Below are 18850 nucleotides of genomic sequence, written 5' to 3' on the forward strand. Positions count from 1 at the left end.
CGTGAGTCAGAAGGTCCACATAGTACAGCATGGATGCATTAGCATGGTTGAGAGACCTGTGTCCAGAAATTATAAACCCAGTTTACCATGCAGCGTGGGCATTCAATCATGGGCTTTAAAATACTGAATCCACAAGCATGGATCCACAATACAGCGCAGACCATTCAGAGGCCTCAGTCAAGGCCCTTTTCCCCCCTAAGTGCTGAACAAATGTCCCTATCATGGAAAACTTATACTCTAAAAAGAAAAAAAATAGAGAAAGAGGAGGAATAGAATAGAATAGAACAGAAACAAACAGGCACGTCACGTTAGTTCCATTATTTTTTTGCTCCCAAAGCCAAAATGGGGGGGGGGGGCAGGGGGAAGGCAATAATAAAAATATGCACAATATTTATATATTTTATATATTAGCTGAATGTTTCTGATAAACCAATCAGCAGTGAAAGTTATTCATATTATTTAAAGTCATTTCTCAAGGGTCAGAATTAGTTCACCTTAGAGTGTGAACGGGAAGTTCACTACTCAGAGCAGTACTTACAATCCATCTGCAGACTCAGCTCTGAATTTGTTTAGTCAAATCATTTTTTAGATTATCTTCTCAAACAAGCTTATATCTGGAGAACAATTCCACATCAAAGAGTGAACTTTGCAGCATGAAATCACAAAATACACAGGACCCTACCCATAAATAGCATCTCTACAGTTCCAAAGGATGAGCTGAAGGGTGTAGGGAAAGAGGCAACAGTCACCCACCAACCCACAATAGTCTGTTGTGGTGCTGCACAAGCATTGAGACAAAGTATATCAGTAGAATCAAGGACAACAATGTGGTTTAATGTCACCATCATGGTTTCCAACATGCAAGTCCCCATCCATGTGCTGTCTTCACTTGTCTTTGTCCCCTCCTACTGCAGCTCAGCTTTTCTCTCCTCCATTTTTCTTCTGTGTACCTCTGAACCTCCAAAATGTGTAGGCCAAAGGCAACTGTTCACAAGTTATTTTTGTGTATATACAATTGTGGCCTTACAGCTGAAAATTAGATACTTTTACAATTTCTTTATTGCAATAAGTGTACAGTATATGTAAGTTTAGTTTTATTCTAGTGTACTTTGCTTATATCTCAGTATTAAAATACTGAGCATTCATAATTCTTTTATCATACACAGACATCCATTAGCTTGGACGTTACTCAAGAGTTAGATTTGCTCATTTAAATTCATAATGGACGCTACTCAGACATATCCCCTTCTGTGGGGCTCACTCCCTCTGCTGGACTGCTGCATCACCATACTGACTAGGGTGACCAGACAGCAAGTGTGAAAAATCAGGACAGGAGGTGGGGGGGTAATAGGAGCCTATATAAGAGAGACCCAAAAATCAGGACTGTCTCTGTAAAATTGGGACATCTGGTCACTCTAATACTGACCAAGATTTATCCTGCTTCCCAGAGCAAGAGCAGCTTTAGATTCACTGCTTTCCACAACAGAGCTTTGGAATGTGAAAATTTCTTCTAGAAACTGTCCAGAACTTCAAATGAATTGGATTTTCAGTAAGTGGAACCTGTTGATAAATGATTTCAGGCAGCTTGAGGATCCTGCCTGCTGACAGCAGATATACCCTCCTCGATGAAGATCACAGAAATGAGAGATACAGAGAACAATGGACGAGATACTTAAAGCAGACTATGGAATGCAGGTGTAGCAACCTACAGGGAACCTGGAAGAGCAGAGGTTGCAGAAGGGAAGACTGCAGAAGGGGCACTATTAACTCAGTCTGTATGCTCATTGCTATAATGGTAGCTACAGTTGCAGCATCTCTGTAAATAGTTCTCTTAATAAAGAGCCAGTTTAGTTTTTAGAAACATGGGATCCTCTCATGGTATTATCCAGCACACAGTATACAAAACAGACACACCTTCCATTACAATGAATGGAAGATGATGTGTCTAAATCCCCACTGTTGGGATCTTACCCATTTCCCCAATAATTGAGGATTGCTCCCTGCAATACATTTGCATTCTTTCCAGTCTAATTGAGCAAACTCAATTCATAGTGGAGTTTTCACTACTTTCCTTACAAAGATTATTCTGGTGAAAGATTAGGGAAGAAAATTCTGCTGTTCAGCCTCTGTTTTCCTCCCCCAGGACTCCAGTGTTTGGCCAGCCTCTGTGTACACAGCAATATATTTTCTTCAAACAATTTGTCTCATTCTTCTTGCCTTTCAGTTTCCTTTCTGGTAAAGAAGTACCCAGAACCGTTCACAGTATTATAGATGTGGTCACATCAAAGCATAAGGAGGACTGTAACCATTCTGGCCAGTGACACAATGCTTCTCTTTATAAGTCAACCATCTTGTGTTGCCTTCCTCACAGGACTGAGATAAGGCTTGATTATGTTATGTTTGTGAGTGCTTTAAGATCTTCACATGATAAGCACCCTAGAAGTCCAAGGTAAATTATTCTCACAGATGTTTCACCCCTACCCACATCACCACCTTAGTCTTTTCTTGATTGATTTAAAGTGAACTAGCTTTTCTGAGGTGTTTGTGAAGCTTCCATTTTCTTCCCCAATCATGGATTTAATAACTTTTAGGATACTATATAGCAGTTGTTAAACACTCCTTTTGAAAAAATTAACAAACTGACTTTTTCCTCTCCTTAGTCCATTATGAAAGCAGTGTGTGCAAAATCTTTAGTTTTAAAATTCAGCGGTGACACATACTGTATTGGCCAAACTGTACAAAGGTAAAAGTATGAACATTTATTTTTAGCCACTGAAGAATTTTAGCCAGTGAAGCTTTTATCAAAGTCTACTAAAATTTCATTAGGTTGTTTATAAGAATGATTTCATTATTGTCCTTGTTAAATAAAACCTGACTGAAAAAGGCAAGAAATAGACTTTTCATCTTTTTACTCACTTTGTGTGCATGTTTAATGCAAGTTAATTACTGCCTGTCTTGATTATAGGACTTTGCTTTTTAAAACAAAATACTAAAAAGGTATTTAAGATGTTGCATATACTATTTAATCTTAATTGAAATAAAACAAGAGGGGGGAGTTTTTGCATGCTATTTTAATGGTTAAGAACATTGCACTAGTTTGGCTTTAAATAACCAAAACACAAACAAGTGATAAAAGCACCGTTTTTTTTTTTTTTTTAAACAAAACAATTTCAGGCATTTTAATGCATTTTTTGGAGCCACATGAGTTCCATGTAGGTTATTTATACATATTATGGCACTTTGATTCTTTTAACAGGTTATTTAGTTACCCACGATAGCTAGGTACAAAATAAGTTGGCTAAAATTCTCCATTCTAGCAAGAAAAAACTATTTGTCTACCCCCAACCTTTTTTTTTTTCTTCCCTCTGAAAGTTTTCTGAAAAGATGCACCACACTATGATTTCTCATACTTCGTATTTGTTTTGTTGCCACTGACAAAGATGCCAAGTCAACTTTTAATTTAGATCCCTGGTAATTTATTAAAACAAACACACACACACACACACCCACCCATCAATCAAAACAAAAACTGTCCTGCCCCTTATAATTTAATATTCTTCTGGAGGGCTGTTTCAATCTTAGAAGGAATTACACAAGCTATGAAAGAAGTCAAATTAAATTAAAGGAGACAATTTAAAATGGTAGCATTTTCTCCAGGTAAAGCAATTATATGACATCCACTGGCCTGGTATCCAACCATACATTTTAATACACCGCATTTGTTATTTAAAAAGTAGCATATATATCAATCCAGAAATAAGAACAGTTAAAGGAACACAAATGACGTACATTAAAACAGGCCTGTATATTTTCATATAAATCCCACAGCCCTACCAACACTGTAGAGGGTTTCTATTGCTTTCTTAATTCATCTGAACTACTATATATTGTGAGGCTTTTAATAGGAGCAGCCTTGGGGGAGAAAATTACAATTGGAAGGGAAAAGAAAGTTATGACAAGTAAAAAAATTCAAGCATTTTTTAAAAAAAATCTTTACTTGCAAAATTAAGCCGCATGCTATTGTATGATTTATATTTGAATTTAAAAAGACTAATTAGACAAATAAAAATAAAACCCTAAAAATGGCAATTCTATAAATAATGAACATTTTGATTTCACTAGACTTTAATGAAAAACCATTTGGTAATTAAATACTTGCTACTGTCCATTAAGTTGATGAACTTTATTAGGGTTAAAACTATAACGAAGTTCATCCTAAAACATTTTGCAATGCAAAATTATTTTCTCTCAAGGAGTGTCTAAATAAATTGAATGCTATGAATTACAAGCAATCTTCAGCAGCTGACTCACATTCATAAAACTTTATACATCTTTTTAGAACTAAGAAATTTATACTACTAAAAAAAAACAAAAATCAAACATGCATCACTTCCATACACTCTGATATCATGATTTATATTACATTATGTAACACCTTTCTTCTAAACAGCAGCAGTTTTATCATACATTTGCTCCATTTTCTTTGGATTTTTGATCTTTATCTTCATTCTTTACAATATCCTATAAAAAGGGGAGAAAAGGCAGTAGCGTAAGTTCTGTTAGCAGTATCCCTAAACTAAGCTGGAAACCAATTTAAAGGGCCTATAAACTTAAAATGAAAACAAGGTACACTGTTTTAACTTGTTAAAATATCAGGTGCGTTTTATGAAAACTATTATTTCTAAGCTGCAACACAATTCCTTCCTGAAAAATTAAGGGCGCACAGATTAAGCTAGGCACAAAATTAGGTCTATTTAAATTACCTGTTTTATATTCCCATGGATTTTTTTTTTTTTTTTTAAGAAACCAAAAACATCTAGAGCAGGGGTTGGCACGCGGCTCGCCAGGGTAAGCACGCTGGCGGGCCGGGCCAGTTTATTTACCTGCTGACGCGGCAGGTTCGGCTGATCGCGGCCCCCACTGGCCGCGGTTCACCGTCTCGGGCCAATGGGGGTGGCGGGAAGCGGCGCGGGCGAGGAATGTGCTGGCCGCGGCTTCCCGCCGCCCCCATTGGCCCGGGACGGCGAACCGCGGCCAGTGGGGGCCGCGATCGGACGAACCTGCCGCGTCAGCAGGTAAATAAACTGGCCCGGCTCGCCAGGGTGCTTACCCTGGCGAGCCGTGTGCCAAACGTTGCCGACCCCTGATCTAGAGTGCAATGTTTTGCAACCCAAACCATGTTACCACATGCCAGTATATGAGAATCTGAAAGTGAAACTGACTAAATTGGCTTGTTTATTTTCATTGTTCAAAATAAGTAAAATGTAAAAACTAAACAAACATGAAACAGTAAAAAGCAAATTGGATTCTTAAAATTCAGTTTTAATGATCTAAGATGCTGTTTTTAACACGTTAATTACATTTAAAAAATAACTTTCTTTAAATGACTGGGTCCATTCAGTTACTGATCATCTTCCTCATGTGCAAGTAGTACTCCACCAGGTGTGGGCTGGCAGGCTCAGCAAGGCAGGATCCAAGTGTGGAGGGGCTTAGCATGGGGGGATCCAGGTGGGGGTTGAGAGGGTTCTGTGTGGGGCAATCTGGGTGCGGGCAGCTCAGTGGGGGATCCAGGTGCAGGAGGGCTCTGGATGCACAGGGGCTTGTTGGGGGGTTCTGGGTGCAATGGTAATGGGACTCTACAGGGGGTCCAGGTGAAAGTGGTTGGAGCTCAGCTTGGGGGGGGTCTGGATGTGGGGGGGGGGAGAAGAGAGCTCAGCAGAGGTGTCTGGGTGTGGCGGGCTCAGTGGGGTGGGGATCCAGGTGCAGCTGATTGGCCTCAGTGGGGTAGGGATCTGGGTGTGGGTGGCTCATCGGGGCAGTGCAGGGGGAATGGGGCTCATCGGGGTGGGGGGTGTTCTGAGTGTAGGGGGGTGAGGATCGGCGGGAGGGTCTGGATATGAGGGGGTCTGGACGAACAGGGGTTGGGTGGGTGGGGGAGTAGCTCCCTGTATAGGAATCCCTCCCCCTGCAGCTGAGGAGCGATGAGTGCAGGAAGCGGGGGTGGGGGGAGTTTGCAGAGCTTCCTGCAGCTAGGGGAGAAATCTGGGGCTGGGTCTGACCCAGCCCCAGATGCCGTGCAGGGGAAGAGGAAGTCCCATCCTCTCCAGCCAGGACTAGCAGCTGAGCCTGGCGCAGGGTAGGGAGCCAGGTCTTCCCCAGTCCCACCCCCTGCCTCAGTGATTTACCTCTCTGCTGGCTGCCCTGGGCACCTAAAACTGCTGGGGAGGGTCGCATGACCACTCTTTTGGCTTCCCTTTGCTTCCCCATCAAAAAGTCATTTTTCTGCAGGGAAGCAAAGAAATCTGCAGGGGGCATAAATCATGTGTAGTGGTGCAGGATTCCCCCAGGAGTAAAGTAGGAGATTCAGAGGTCAACACCACATCTAAGTAGCAGCTTCAGTGAGCTCTCCCACAGAGACATTGCTCTGGTGAAAATAAATTATGGAGAAACTACCATCTCTTCATGGATAAAGTTGAAGCTAGCTTTCCTTTATAAGTCTGACTTTGTCCATTGCCCTCATCTTCAAAACTACAATTCTCCTGAAATGTCACTTATATGATTTTATGGTAGATTAGAATTTTTCTGGTAAATCAAACAAATCTGGCATGTTTCCTAATCTTTATTTGTTAATGGACCCTTCCAAGATGCCATATGGTGTCACTGAATCAACGTATAGCTGAAAGCAAGGAACTTTTGAGTTCTAACATCACCACTGCCACTAAGTGTCAGCAATAGCCTACATTTATTCAAGCATTATAACATCCCAGTCAAGTAGATAAAGAATATCACTCCAATTATAAATAAAGTGAAACTGGTGCTTACATATGTAAGCTATTTGTCCAAGGCCACAAAGGAAGTTATTGTCACAAACAGGATTAGACTCCAGGCCTCCTGACACTCAAAGTTCTAGGCCTTATTCACCACACCAGAATGCCTCCCATGCAAGTCTCTGGAAATACTCTACCTACCTACCTACATCACAAGGATTCCCATATGATCCTTTTGCTCAACATAGGATTTAAGGTGGTGTATGGGACAGATTTCAACCAGTGGGTGATATGAAGGCAGAATTACTGTGGTTTTAAGACACCTGAACTGTTACTTTTCATAGATAAGGTTACACCTTAAAATAGTTTCCTGGTTTTCAGATTTGTTTTTAAACACTACACCACTCTATTAATATTTCTTTCCCTTAAATGACCAATATGTATTTAACTTAACTACAGATTAATATGTACATTGTCTGGGAATATTCTGAAAACTCATTTTAAAATAGCTTAGTTTATAAAGTGATTACATACAATAACTAAAGAGTTTCAAGATTCTAACCTTTTTAAGAACGCTGTGTATTTCATCCATAACAGTGGCTAAATTTTTGATTGTCTTATTCAGCTGCCCCTCAAATTGCAAATTGGTATCTTCTGAGGTCTTCAAATTCTCTTGTAGTTGGTTTAGGTCCTTTTTTACTTCTTTAAGCTCTCCAGACAGGCTTTTGTTAGAATTCTCCAAATGTAATATGGTTTTTTCATCTTCATCTGGGGAAAAAAAGGAAAAAAAAAAAAAAAAGAAAAAAACCCCAAGCTCAAGTCACCTCAAATACCTTATACTATGCCTCTTACCATTTCTTTCTGCATCCTAGAAAAAAAAACATTAGTACAAAATTTTTAAAAGATAGTATTAAGCATTAGCACTAATAAAATGTGATAATTAATATTTAAGCTCCTTGCAGTTTGAGAAGTAAAATAATCTGTTATACTGCTCCACATGGGGCACTAAATAATTCACTCCCCAGAAAAAGTCCTCAGGTAAAATAACCTGATTTTTTATGCAATTCAATATTGAACTCTGAGCTTGCTTGTTCTTTGTATGATATGGATTTGCACTTAATTTGACCAGAAAAGGCAAACACCACAAAGGACTAACATGGCTAACAATGGTACTCCAACCTATTTGATTGGCCAATCAAAAGTGTTAGCTGTGCAAGTTCAAAGTGTGTGGGAGAAATAGGTGAAAATAGAATTTAATAATGCATAACTGTTTTATAACACCGGGTCATAAACAAAACTCTAGAATGTTTGAGTGTTATCTACTGTATATGCAGTATTTTATAATAAACATTTCAGAACAATCATGATATATCTTCAAAGTACATTCTCAAACCTGTTTTCTCTTCCAGCAACTGAAGTTTTTGTTCTATTTCAGCCCGCACTCTTTCACTCTTCTCTAGTTTCTGCAACAGGCTCCCTACATCCACCATAGCTCCATTGTACACAATTAGGCCAACATTTTCTTCTGTGCCCTTAGATTCCTGTTTTATAGTAGGGGATGGTAGCAGCAATCTGTTTCCTAAAATAAATTAAGTAATGTTACAAAATATGTAAAACCATTAAAATTATGTTAGTTTTCAACTGACCAGAATACTAAGAATGACCAAACTCGAACCTTCTGCCATGTGCTCAAAACCTTCTAAAAAGACCAAAATCTTAAATATTTGAGAACCAAGGTGCTCTTTGCATATGTGAGGGAGGAGATAAAAAGCAGGTAGAGTCAGGTGGGAGGCCTGAAAAGAGCAAATGACGCTTGCATAACATTCTTCCCATCCTCCTTTTATTGAAGGATGGCTGCATGAATTGGACTCCATGCTAAGGGAGAGGGGTAGAGTGGCTGCCCTTTGTGGGGAATGATACTGCAAACACGTTCCCCACAGGTAAGTAATCCTGATAATCAGCAAGCTCATCTACTTTCCCATTCCAATATACGGGGTTTGCACAATAAACACAGCAGGGAGCATGGGGAGCCAGAAGCCCTGGGTTCTGCAAACTGTGCAAGATCTATGTAGACTTCACAAGATCTGCTGGTTTGAAGGGCTGAACTTGTAACTTTTTCAAGGGAATACATATTTTATCCATTCTTATCTCCATAATACAGCAGTGATTTTAGGTGAAGTTTTGCAACCAGGCAAATTAGTACTAACTACCTAACACAGAGATCCCCAAACTTTTTCGTGCCTCTCCCGTACCCCTGTCTATGCCCCCTGCCCCGCCAGCCACAGTTGGGAGCCAGGGGTGGGGCTAGAAGCTGACCTGGGGTAGAGTGGAGCTGGGTGACACTCCGTCCCCGCCCCTGTGGGCTGGCCCGGGTCCCACCACACCCCTCTGAAACATTTCTCTGTACCCCCCCCTCAGGGGCATGCCCCACAGTTTGGGGATCACTGACCTAACATATCTTCCTGCAGGGCTTCAGACTCTTCCTGATTTTCTTCATCTTTTGAGGTATCAGTTAATCTTCTGTAAAAGCAGGATTCTCGAAGTACTACCTTATTAAGTAGTTTCTTAACCTAAAATATAGCAAAGGAGATCAATATTATGTTAGTTTGTTGAATAATGCTATGATAATAGTTTCATATATTTAGAATAGTACTTTTAAAAGAAATATTTGATTTAAAATATTAAATTAAGTGATTGCATTAAAATGCAAAAAAGCCTATTGACTGCAACTTTAAACAAGTCAGGGAAAAAATAATATTTATAACAGCACTAGCTTGCCCACAATGAATATGAAACAACCTTTAAATATATTATATACTCTTTCTGCAGCATTCCTGCCTCATTGCAAAACACATTTCTATATAATTATAAAACAGAACCTGAGCACGTGAAAGATGTAGTCCAAGTGTATATAGTATCTCCTCCATGTCCTTTTCAAGAAGGTATCCACAATGACTTTGATCAAAATAAACGAAAGCCATCAGAAGATCCCTGTTAACTGTAATCATCTGTGTCTTATCTTTCTCCTATAGAGAATACATTGCATATTAATTAGTAAGTTATAATATCAGTGTTTACTATTCTTTATAAACAATGACTAGAGTGCTTGGGTTAACAAGGTAGATTCCATCTACCAATTTTACCATTTACTTTATGAGTCAAGGTTACTACTATTGCCAGTATTACACACATTAGGCTCATATGTATACTGTAGCTTTATTTAGTATGACCTCTCTCATACAAGCTATATCCAAAAGTTCTTAACAGAATTAAAGCACAGAAGACAGTTTTTTGTACATGTAAACAGGAAAATATTCTTTTTCCTTTTGCTCAGGCTTCCATGGCTCTTATCAAATGACTTAAACATCCCTGCACCAATGGTATACAAGTGTGCTCATAGACAATGCCCCCTCAAAAACAATCTCAAATCTTTGAATTGACAATTATTTTCAAATTAGAATATCCATAACTATGATTAACGAACATTAGAATCACACAAGATCCTGGGATTGATCTGCAGTTCTGCATGCAAGATTAATATTGTTTTTACACCTCCTTAGCTTAAAAGGAGAAAAGGGGTATGATTAAAAATCTGTTTTACTTTCTGATTTTTGGTAAATAAATCCTAGATTCACTATGTTATGGTTAGTTTTCATTGTTCTGAACTTGGAATGTGAAGAAAAGCCATGGTTATTTCTGAGGAAGAGGCTCTTTTTGTGTACGAGGAGACTTCCAAAAGGATTCCCGACATTTATATCCTAACATTTTGTTGCATTAAAAGAACATCTGATTTACTGAGACCTGAACATGGAAACAGCCTCAAAAAAAGGAACCAATTTGGGATTAAATCACAGAAACCTCAAAGGGCCAAAAGAAACTTAAGTGGCATGAATGCATAGGCTGGGCTAGGCCACACTTCTTCCTACCCTCCTTAATAGACAGAGGCAATTTCACTGGATTTCTGCCTGCCTCAAATTAGTGCTTAAAGTCAGACCAGTTGTCTCTTATGGATGGGCAGGATTTACCCACAAGTCTTTCAAGCTAATTAGTATCCCACCTGAGAAAGTTTATTATGAGATAAAATTTTAAAATAACTTATGAGAATTTAGAAGAAAACATATTTAAAGTTAATCAGAAGCACTCCCCTCTAACTTATTTAGATGCAAAGTTTCAGGCTAAAAGGAAAGTTTTTGAGGGAAACAAACCAGTGAAAACAGATTTTAATAATAAAAATGAAGGAGCAACCTTAATTGGTACTACTTTAATATTAAGGCTATGTATAGTATAAAATATGCAGTAAGTACTTTATCTTTAGAAGATCTCTCTTTGCAATGTCTGTTTCCCTCTCTTCTATCATCTCGCTTGTTCATTTCCTCATCATCCCGGTCTAAAAAACAAAAGTGGCATTCAGCAAATTCAGAGTGAACTAGAGTCTAGAGCCACTATTTCAAATGCTTGTGTATGATTTTTAAAGAAAATACAGTTTGCACAAAAAAGTGATCAGATTACAACATTCTCTTCCTAAATATGAAATTGAAAGGTAAAATGTCATTTAGCAAGATTATAATTAAAATACAATTTTGTTTTTTTTCTTTTGGCCTACTTTGACACAATGCATTCAAATCTGTCAATTTTATCTTAATATATTTTTCAAATTTTCATACATAGGCTTGCTTTTCACATGGAAAGCTAGACGGAACATTAGATAAGCTAACTTTAATATAGTTCAAGCGCCATGTAAGTGAGTAAGAGCCACAGAAAGTCATGCAACTTCCTCTATTAAGGCTCAAGTCTCTCTGTATAAGGCAGTATCCTTATTTTTATAGTTTTTGTTTCTCCTATTAGGAAAATGGTATTGCTTACTCTCTTGAATATTTTACATAATGAAAAACATCCCACCCACATAATCAAAATCATGCATCTAAAAAGTCTCCAAGATTCAAAAGTTATATCCTAATAATTAACCCAAATGAGAGAAAAGGGTAAGAAGAAAAGATAGATGTTTTACTGTAAGTTCATTTGGTTGTGATATTTAGGTTCTCAAAAAACGAGTTATTAAAAGCTTTTTAACAAACTGCTTTTTGTAAGGTAGGCAATATAGTACTAACAAAAATCTAAAATAGAAGGGAGAAAAGTTTGGGAAAAGCAGGGCTGGTTTAAGGTATACAGCACTGTAGATCTGTACCTTGGGCCCCAGTTCTTGGGAGCCATAGGATCACCTCCCAATCCAAGTTTTAATTTAAAAAAAAGAAAAGAAAAGAAAAATAAAAAAAGTTTTTCACTTTCATTGTGGAATCTGACCCAACTGTAAACTGTTGCAATGCTGTTTGCTCAAATCTGCTGACAGCCTGACACTAGCTCTGAAGTGTGAACTGCCCCTCATCTCAACTGGGTGTTCACTCCAAGACACACCAATCTGAGGGGCTCTGCCTACACCTCTCCAACAAAGGAGCGTGTATGTGGCAAAAGAGTACAGAATGTCCTTCCCATTTATCCTCTCCTGCATTGATGGGCGGGGGGACAGAGGGCCACTGCTGCTGCTCCTGGAAAACGGAAGAGGTTTCATTCCACTGTTGCTGCTTCTTTGGGAGGAGATGGAACCAGAAGCCACAAGTCCAAGTGGGGGATGAAGCGATGCAGAGCCAAGGGGACCCTCTATTTTATGATGTGCCAGAACCCCTGGATTGTGATAATTTGGCCCAGGAAAAAGCATAAAAACACAAGCCAACATTTTCAAACTTGGGTGCATAAAGTTAGGCACTTAATAGGGCTTCAATCCTGATTTTGACCACTCAGAATTACAACACAAACAGTAATATTAGAGTGTCTAATTATACTAATACTTAGACTTTATATTTTCGAATTCTAAAGCTTTCAAGTTCAAAAAACTTTCACATAATATACCATCATCCTCATCTTCAGCATCTTCCGCTTCCATTGGATCATACTCTTCCTGATTATTGTCATCTTCAGTTTCTTCTTCATCTTTAGTATCATCTTTCCTTTTATCTTCCCTCTGTAATGAAAATGCCTAAAAATTAAGCAATCCAAAGCTGGGCAATAGCAAAATGAAAAAATCTCACCAGCATTAATTAAAAACCTCAATACACTACGTATGTTCATCCAAATTAGTATATCTAATGAATTTAAAACATTTGTACGACACAGCTGAGACACTCAGCTACAACAGTAGACACTTAAGAGAAAATGCATAATTGTAGAGTTCTTAATGGTTAAGAGCTACTGTATCTGAGCAATCTTGATCCAGACAAATTAATTAACACAAAAACATGAAGTCCTGGAAATTGCAAAGTAAAATACAGTAAACTGATTATTGCTTATCCAAGCAACATCGTGTATTTTTACATAAACTAATTGCAGACCTTCCTCTCTTCTTTATCTTCCTTCTTATCTTTATCATCTCCAGATTTTCTCCTCTTAGGTTTTGGATCATCACTTTCATCATCTTTTTCTTCTTTTTTATCTTTTCTCTCCTCTTTTTTGCTCTTTTTATCTTTTTTGTCCTCTCTCTCTGGAAGGGATATCAGTGCTTTGTAGATTCTGACACCAAAATCCCTTTGAAGCATTTCATTGAATAGTTCTGCAAACAATGAAACCTGAATCAAAAAACATGAGAAAGAGCTGGTCAAGAGAGGTATGATATTCTTTTAAAAAACATAGTTATACTGTATTTGCATTTAAGTAACCGCATCACTGCTTCCTTATCAAAATTCATATCACGTTAATCGAAAACATGGCACTGTATCAGAGCAACATACTGTTTATCTAAAAAAATCACGTTTGTTTGAATATGGCCATCTGAAAAAGGAAAGTTAAAATTAAAAAACATTTTTAAAAAAAATATATTGTAGCTCTCAGGTCCAAGATTAATTTTTATTTTGCTATACAAATTCAAACAAATACTTGCATAGTACTAGGAGGCAGATATTATGGACTTGTTATTGTAACAAATACTTAGGTTTAAGCTATACCAGTTCCTAAAGTTAAGAATGATGCAGAGCATAAGAACTTGGGGGGGGGGGGGGCGGAGGGGGGAAGGAAATCAAGAAACTGTGCATAATTAAAAACAAGTTAATTGCAGAAAGCAAACTATTTCCACATAAAAGTAAAAGGCAATACTGCCTTGTTGTATCAGAAGAAAACAGTACTGGCATTTAGAACATGTGAATAAAACTGTATTTTTAAAATGCAGATTTGCAAAGCATAACACAAAAATTAATACAAATCAAAAGCCATGAGCAAACAGTCAATTCACATATCTGCTTCACAGAAAGCCTATGTACATAATTTAAGTACTGTAAGATTGGCTACAGCTATTAATTTATTTTGACTAAAAAGCAGGCTTGTGAATTAGACCACATAGTAAGATGTGACTGAGTATTACAAAAAGGGGTTGTATGAAAACCTGTGCAAGGAAAATAGCACCAGTTAGCCAGTTAAAAATAGAAGCCTGGGGGGGGGGGGAGGGGGGGAGGAGAGAGAGAGAATCAAGATATATCAAGAACATAAGAAAATATCAGTAGACTTGACCTTGGAAAATGCTCAAAGGGGAAAGCAGAGACCTGGTAATTATAAACCAGTGAGTTTGAGGTATGATGGAGGAATACTGGAAAAGGAAAAACAAAATAGTCTAAAGAGGTTTGCAAATGGATAGTGCATGTGGCAAACACTATGGTGATCTAAAGATGTCATAAAATATTAGTTAGATATCCTAGTAAAGCAATTAAGTACGAATTCTGAGCCAAGAGTATGTTAATTAAAATACTACACATATGTAAACAAAGTGTAATAACAGATGTCTGAACATGACGCTTGGCATTTAAATAAAACCAATACAATATTTAACAAGTTATCAAAATGTGGTATCTGAAATACCAAGGTATTTCTATACACCAAGAGGAATAGCTACAGTACCTATGAGAGTAACTAGCATAGACAATCATGTAAGTTCCATGAACTGCTTATGTATTAATATGCAAGACATAATATTCTGAACATGTAATGTGTTAACATGTCTTGTCATATCAATACGCAAGATATTCATGAGTACAGAAAAAACACCCAATTGGCCTTACAGCCTCAGGAAAAGTTCCCTTTGAGAGCGAGAGAGAGCGAGAGAGAGCGCGCCTGAGTGTTTCTTTTAGAATTTATAGAGCAGTCATACTGCAGTGATAAATGTGGTATCAATACCTACACAGTTTTTCCAAGTATGGACCAAGGATTAAACTTCACTTGAAATTTGTCTGTGTTTTTACACTAGTACCTTAATATTTAGAATTTCAGGCTATAGATGCTAACATGAAAATAAGGATTCAGTTGTAGTAGTAAGTTATAGCAGATTTTGAATATATTATGTAATCCTTTCACTGCAACAGAAATACAGAGTCTAAGAACTATTGCATTTAAAAGTACTTATTCAAATATTTGGTGTGAAAAGTTGGTATTTCTCAGTACAACATCCATACATTGAACTCACTAAAATTGCATTTCATTATGCTGTACTAGATACAAAGTAAACAAAATACCTCAAAAGAATGCTCTTTGTTATCCTCCAACCTGTAATCCAGAAGAACACTAAGAGACATAATACTACAATCAAATTTTCCACTTTTTGCTGCCCAGTTAGGATGTACAATGATTGCTGGTTCATCAGGCAAGATGTATCGTCTCTCTCGTCGTTGACGCTCCATTTCTTCCTGACGTTTCCTTTCTTCTTCCTAAAAAATAAAAACATTTTAGAGATGAAATTTCAAACCATATATTAGCTTTAAATGCTCACTGCTTTTCACAGAATGGATAGAAGGCTTCAGTGCTGGGAAATTTATTAACAGAGATTGTGGGCCAGTGGCTCCTAGAGAAAGTAAGGATGCTATCCGGTGTCATCCTCTGCTGTAGAAATCCTGTTAGCCAAGGCAACATTCCATAGGGTATGTGGGAGTACCAGATCCTCTGTAAGGAGCAACATACAAACCCTTATTAGCACACGGTGCTAACTGCAGCGTACTTGCTTGATAGCTGGAACGGGACCAAATTATGTCCCTTAGAGGTATGATATGCAAGCTGGCAAGTTAGCAGACATTCCCGGGGCTCTTTTGAGCCCTTAAATTTCTTACATGAGAAGAGTAAAAGCTCCCTACACCACCTTCCCCCGGTGCATATAAGCAGCACAGATTTACCTTTAGATAGTAAGTGGTTGATTTTCATTTGGTTTTTTTTTTTTTAAGCAGGGTATCATGTTATATGCAATATCTCTAGATACAACTGCTACGGACTAAACAAAGATAAATAAAAATACCATTTTTAATGTGATTGCAGTAAATTTCATCTTGCAGCAAAAAGCACAGATTTTAGCTTTTTAACTGCTAAGCCAAGAACATAAAAGTTTTGCTGTTTAAAAATACTCAAGCACAGTCTCTGCTTGCTTTTAAAAACAGTGCATTATTCAATGTTCCAAGAAACTATGTGATTGCTATATGAAGTTACTCATATTCAAGTTTGATTAACTTGGTTGTTAATATACGGTTTTCTGATTCAACCTAAAAGAAGGAAAAATACCAAACTCATCTCTGGGGAAACTGTCACTCAGCGCAGCATCAGTGGCCAGAGACATGCAACAAATATCCCTCGAAGCAGAAGGAACCAGCAAGGTTTTCAGGGCTGGCACTAAGGAAAAAGGAGTCACCTTCCAAACTGAGGAACAAGTCACTCACAGCACAAAGGTCTCCAACACCAAAGTACTCCCTGGAATTATGGTGCCTCATTGTTTTTTGGGAGTCAGCATTGGGTCTTGGGGGTAGAGACGATTCTTCGATGCTACACCATCTTTTCCAGAGCTGTAGTAAGAGGAACTGAGGCCTCTACCTAAGGAGGACTCAAATGAACCATCAGAGATGGGCCTATGGAAGACATACCACTGACCAATTCCCTTCTCAGAGCAGGCTTTTCAGTAACAATGATGCCTGTGGCAGTGAGAGTTTCAGTTTTGGGCACTGAGGCAAGTCTTTGGCATCAAAGAAACAGGCAACTAGTTTTCTGGTGCTAACAGTTGCACTTTGGCATCTTTATAAAGTGTCTGGTGACAATGACATTCCACTTGGTCCTTCGCTTAAAGCATGATTTCAAATGTTTATGAAAAGGACAGACTTGAGCATTCAGCACTTAAGATCTACTTCAGTAGGAAGAGCTGAAACCATGTCTTTCTTACATGTTTTTTATTATTTGGCACCCATCCCTGAATTACCTTTGGCACCATGGCATAGAAGCAGGGCACAAGGAATAATGCACCAGGGAACTGCCTTCTGCCAGACATCAGTCATCGAGTTTTGTTGTTGGAATGGCCATCCCAGAGGAGCAGGAATGCTCACTCCTGGAAGCCAGATTTTTTTATTCAGATCAACTAGAGACACTCTGTGCAGCACCACGGGGAACAGAAAAAAACCTGAACAAAACTACATTGTGAATATGGAAACTACCACTATATTATATGATGAAAATTAAAAACTATGATTTAGCCAAAACTTAAAATTTAATTTTCAAGCCATAAGTCTGCAAGTAACGATGGAAAGGAACCGAGGTAGTTGTGGTCCTGTAGCTTTTCATAGGATTAATTCTGAACCTTTTTCAAAATGGTTCACTGAAACTTGTAGCACCAGAAGCGCATACCTCATAAGAGGAAAAATGTGCAAAGCCAATATACTTGAACTCCCTGAGCCTCTTAATGTTAAAAAAAAGTTAAAATCTTACAAAGTAATTTATTCTTCCTGTTCCCCTCATTTTTTTTTTTAAAATGGTCTGAATAACTTAACTCAGGCATATCTATTTTCAGTGAGTTTATATTTCTGAGTTGGGTTTACTGAGGTGAAAAGTTCAAACGACTTAGCTTAGACAAAGGTTTCATTACAAATCAGCAGTTCAAGTTAGAGCAAAAAAGCCTTTCCCGGCCCAGACTCTCAATCTGGCTAGTAGTTAAATCAAGATTTTATAGTTCTCCATTTCCCTCTACTGCATTGCATAACATTTTTAAATTAAACCAAGTACATCTCAATACCAACCTCTTTGTCATCTTCAGATTTCCTATCCTCCTCCTCCTCATCCTCTTTTTCAGATTTCTCTAACTCCTTCTGTTCTTCTTTTTGTTCTTCTACTTTCAGTTGCTTTGTCAGTCGGGCTATCAGTTGGGATTTTAGTCCTTTAGAGCTAAGAGTACGACTTTCTAATTCCTTGCGAAGGTCATTTACCTAGTAAATAGAAGTTGTGTAAGTGGTACTGATGGGTGCCATAGCAATATACATAATCAATAATGCTGAAGTCAGAAATGCAAACATTACCTACAGTCTATTAGCTAATGAAATCCTTTTTCATCAACATTGGAACAAACTAAATATAAAAATATATTAATAGCAAAACACATTTTCTTGGTTTCTTGTTTCATCCCCCTGAAGCCCCTCCCTTTTCTAGAAGGTATTTTGGTAGCGGTAAGCAAGAAGTTGGAGATTTCATTTATTTATTTTTCACTATTATGTCTACTGTGGAGGGAGTTTTGTTTTATGATGTCTACTGGAGTATAGTTCTGTATATTGTTGAGCATCATATTTAATATGAGAGTTAAATTATGTAAGGGTCCAGAGGAAGTTGTAAGCATTACTTTTTACGTTTGTATACATCAAAATATGTTATATAAATAAAATATTTCCATAGGAAACATGAATGAAGAACTTTATTTGTCTTCCTAAACTAACCTTCTTCTAAACACTGGAGAAGGAAATCTCACTTGAGTATAAGTATATAGGCCAGATTACTGTAGACTCTTCACTTTCAGTTAAATAAAATAAATCTAACTGATTTCTTTAAATTGTACACAGTTTGAAGACTTTCAATGAAATAGTTACGGCTCCTTTATTGTAATCATAACAGACACTAACACACAACTTATATACTCGGATATCATTAAAAGAGTTGTTTACCTATAAAATTAGGAAAGAAGATAAAACAGAAGCATTGTTTAACTTCAAAAAAACTGCACTAGTTTTAAAAGTTTGAGCAAAGCAATGTATCACAACTTT

General features: G+C 37.7%; 1 protein-coding gene across 1 annotated transcript in view; it reads right to left on the reverse strand.

Annotated features, from left to right (window-relative positions):
- Positions 1 to 3163: 3163 nt before the first annotated feature.
- The window catches only part of CCAR1 (cell division cycle and apoptosis regulator 1), a 42838-nt gene continuing 27151 nt past the window's right edge, over positions 3164 to 18850 (reverse strand). Inside the window, exons 16-25 of the mRNA XM_065407408.1 lie at positions 17840 to 18025; positions 15314 to 15505; positions 13151 to 13384; positions 12672 to 12783; positions 11072 to 11154; positions 9647 to 9793; positions 9217 to 9337; positions 8161 to 8346; positions 7330 to 7535; positions 3164 to 4521 (exon numbers count right to left, since the gene is read on the reverse strand). Coding sequence (XP_065263480.1) covers positions 4462 to 4521; positions 7330 to 7535; positions 8161 to 8346; positions 9217 to 9337; positions 9647 to 9793; positions 11072 to 11154; positions 12672 to 12783; positions 13151 to 13384; positions 15314 to 15505; positions 17840 to 18025 — 1527 coding nt within the window. The 3' untranslated portion in view covers positions 3164 to 4461. The remainder of the gene's footprint in view (positions 4522 to 7329; positions 7536 to 8160; positions 8347 to 9216; positions 9338 to 9646; positions 9794 to 11071; positions 11155 to 12671; positions 12784 to 13150; positions 13385 to 15313; positions 15506 to 17839; positions 18026 to 18850) is intronic.

The sequence above is a fragment of the Emys orbicularis genome, chromosome 7 (genome assembly GCF_028017835.1).
Source record: "Emys orbicularis isolate rEmyOrb1 chromosome 7, rEmyOrb1.hap1, whole genome shotgun sequence".
Lineage (NCBI taxonomy): Eukaryota > Metazoa > Chordata > Testudines > Emydidae > Emys > Emys orbicularis.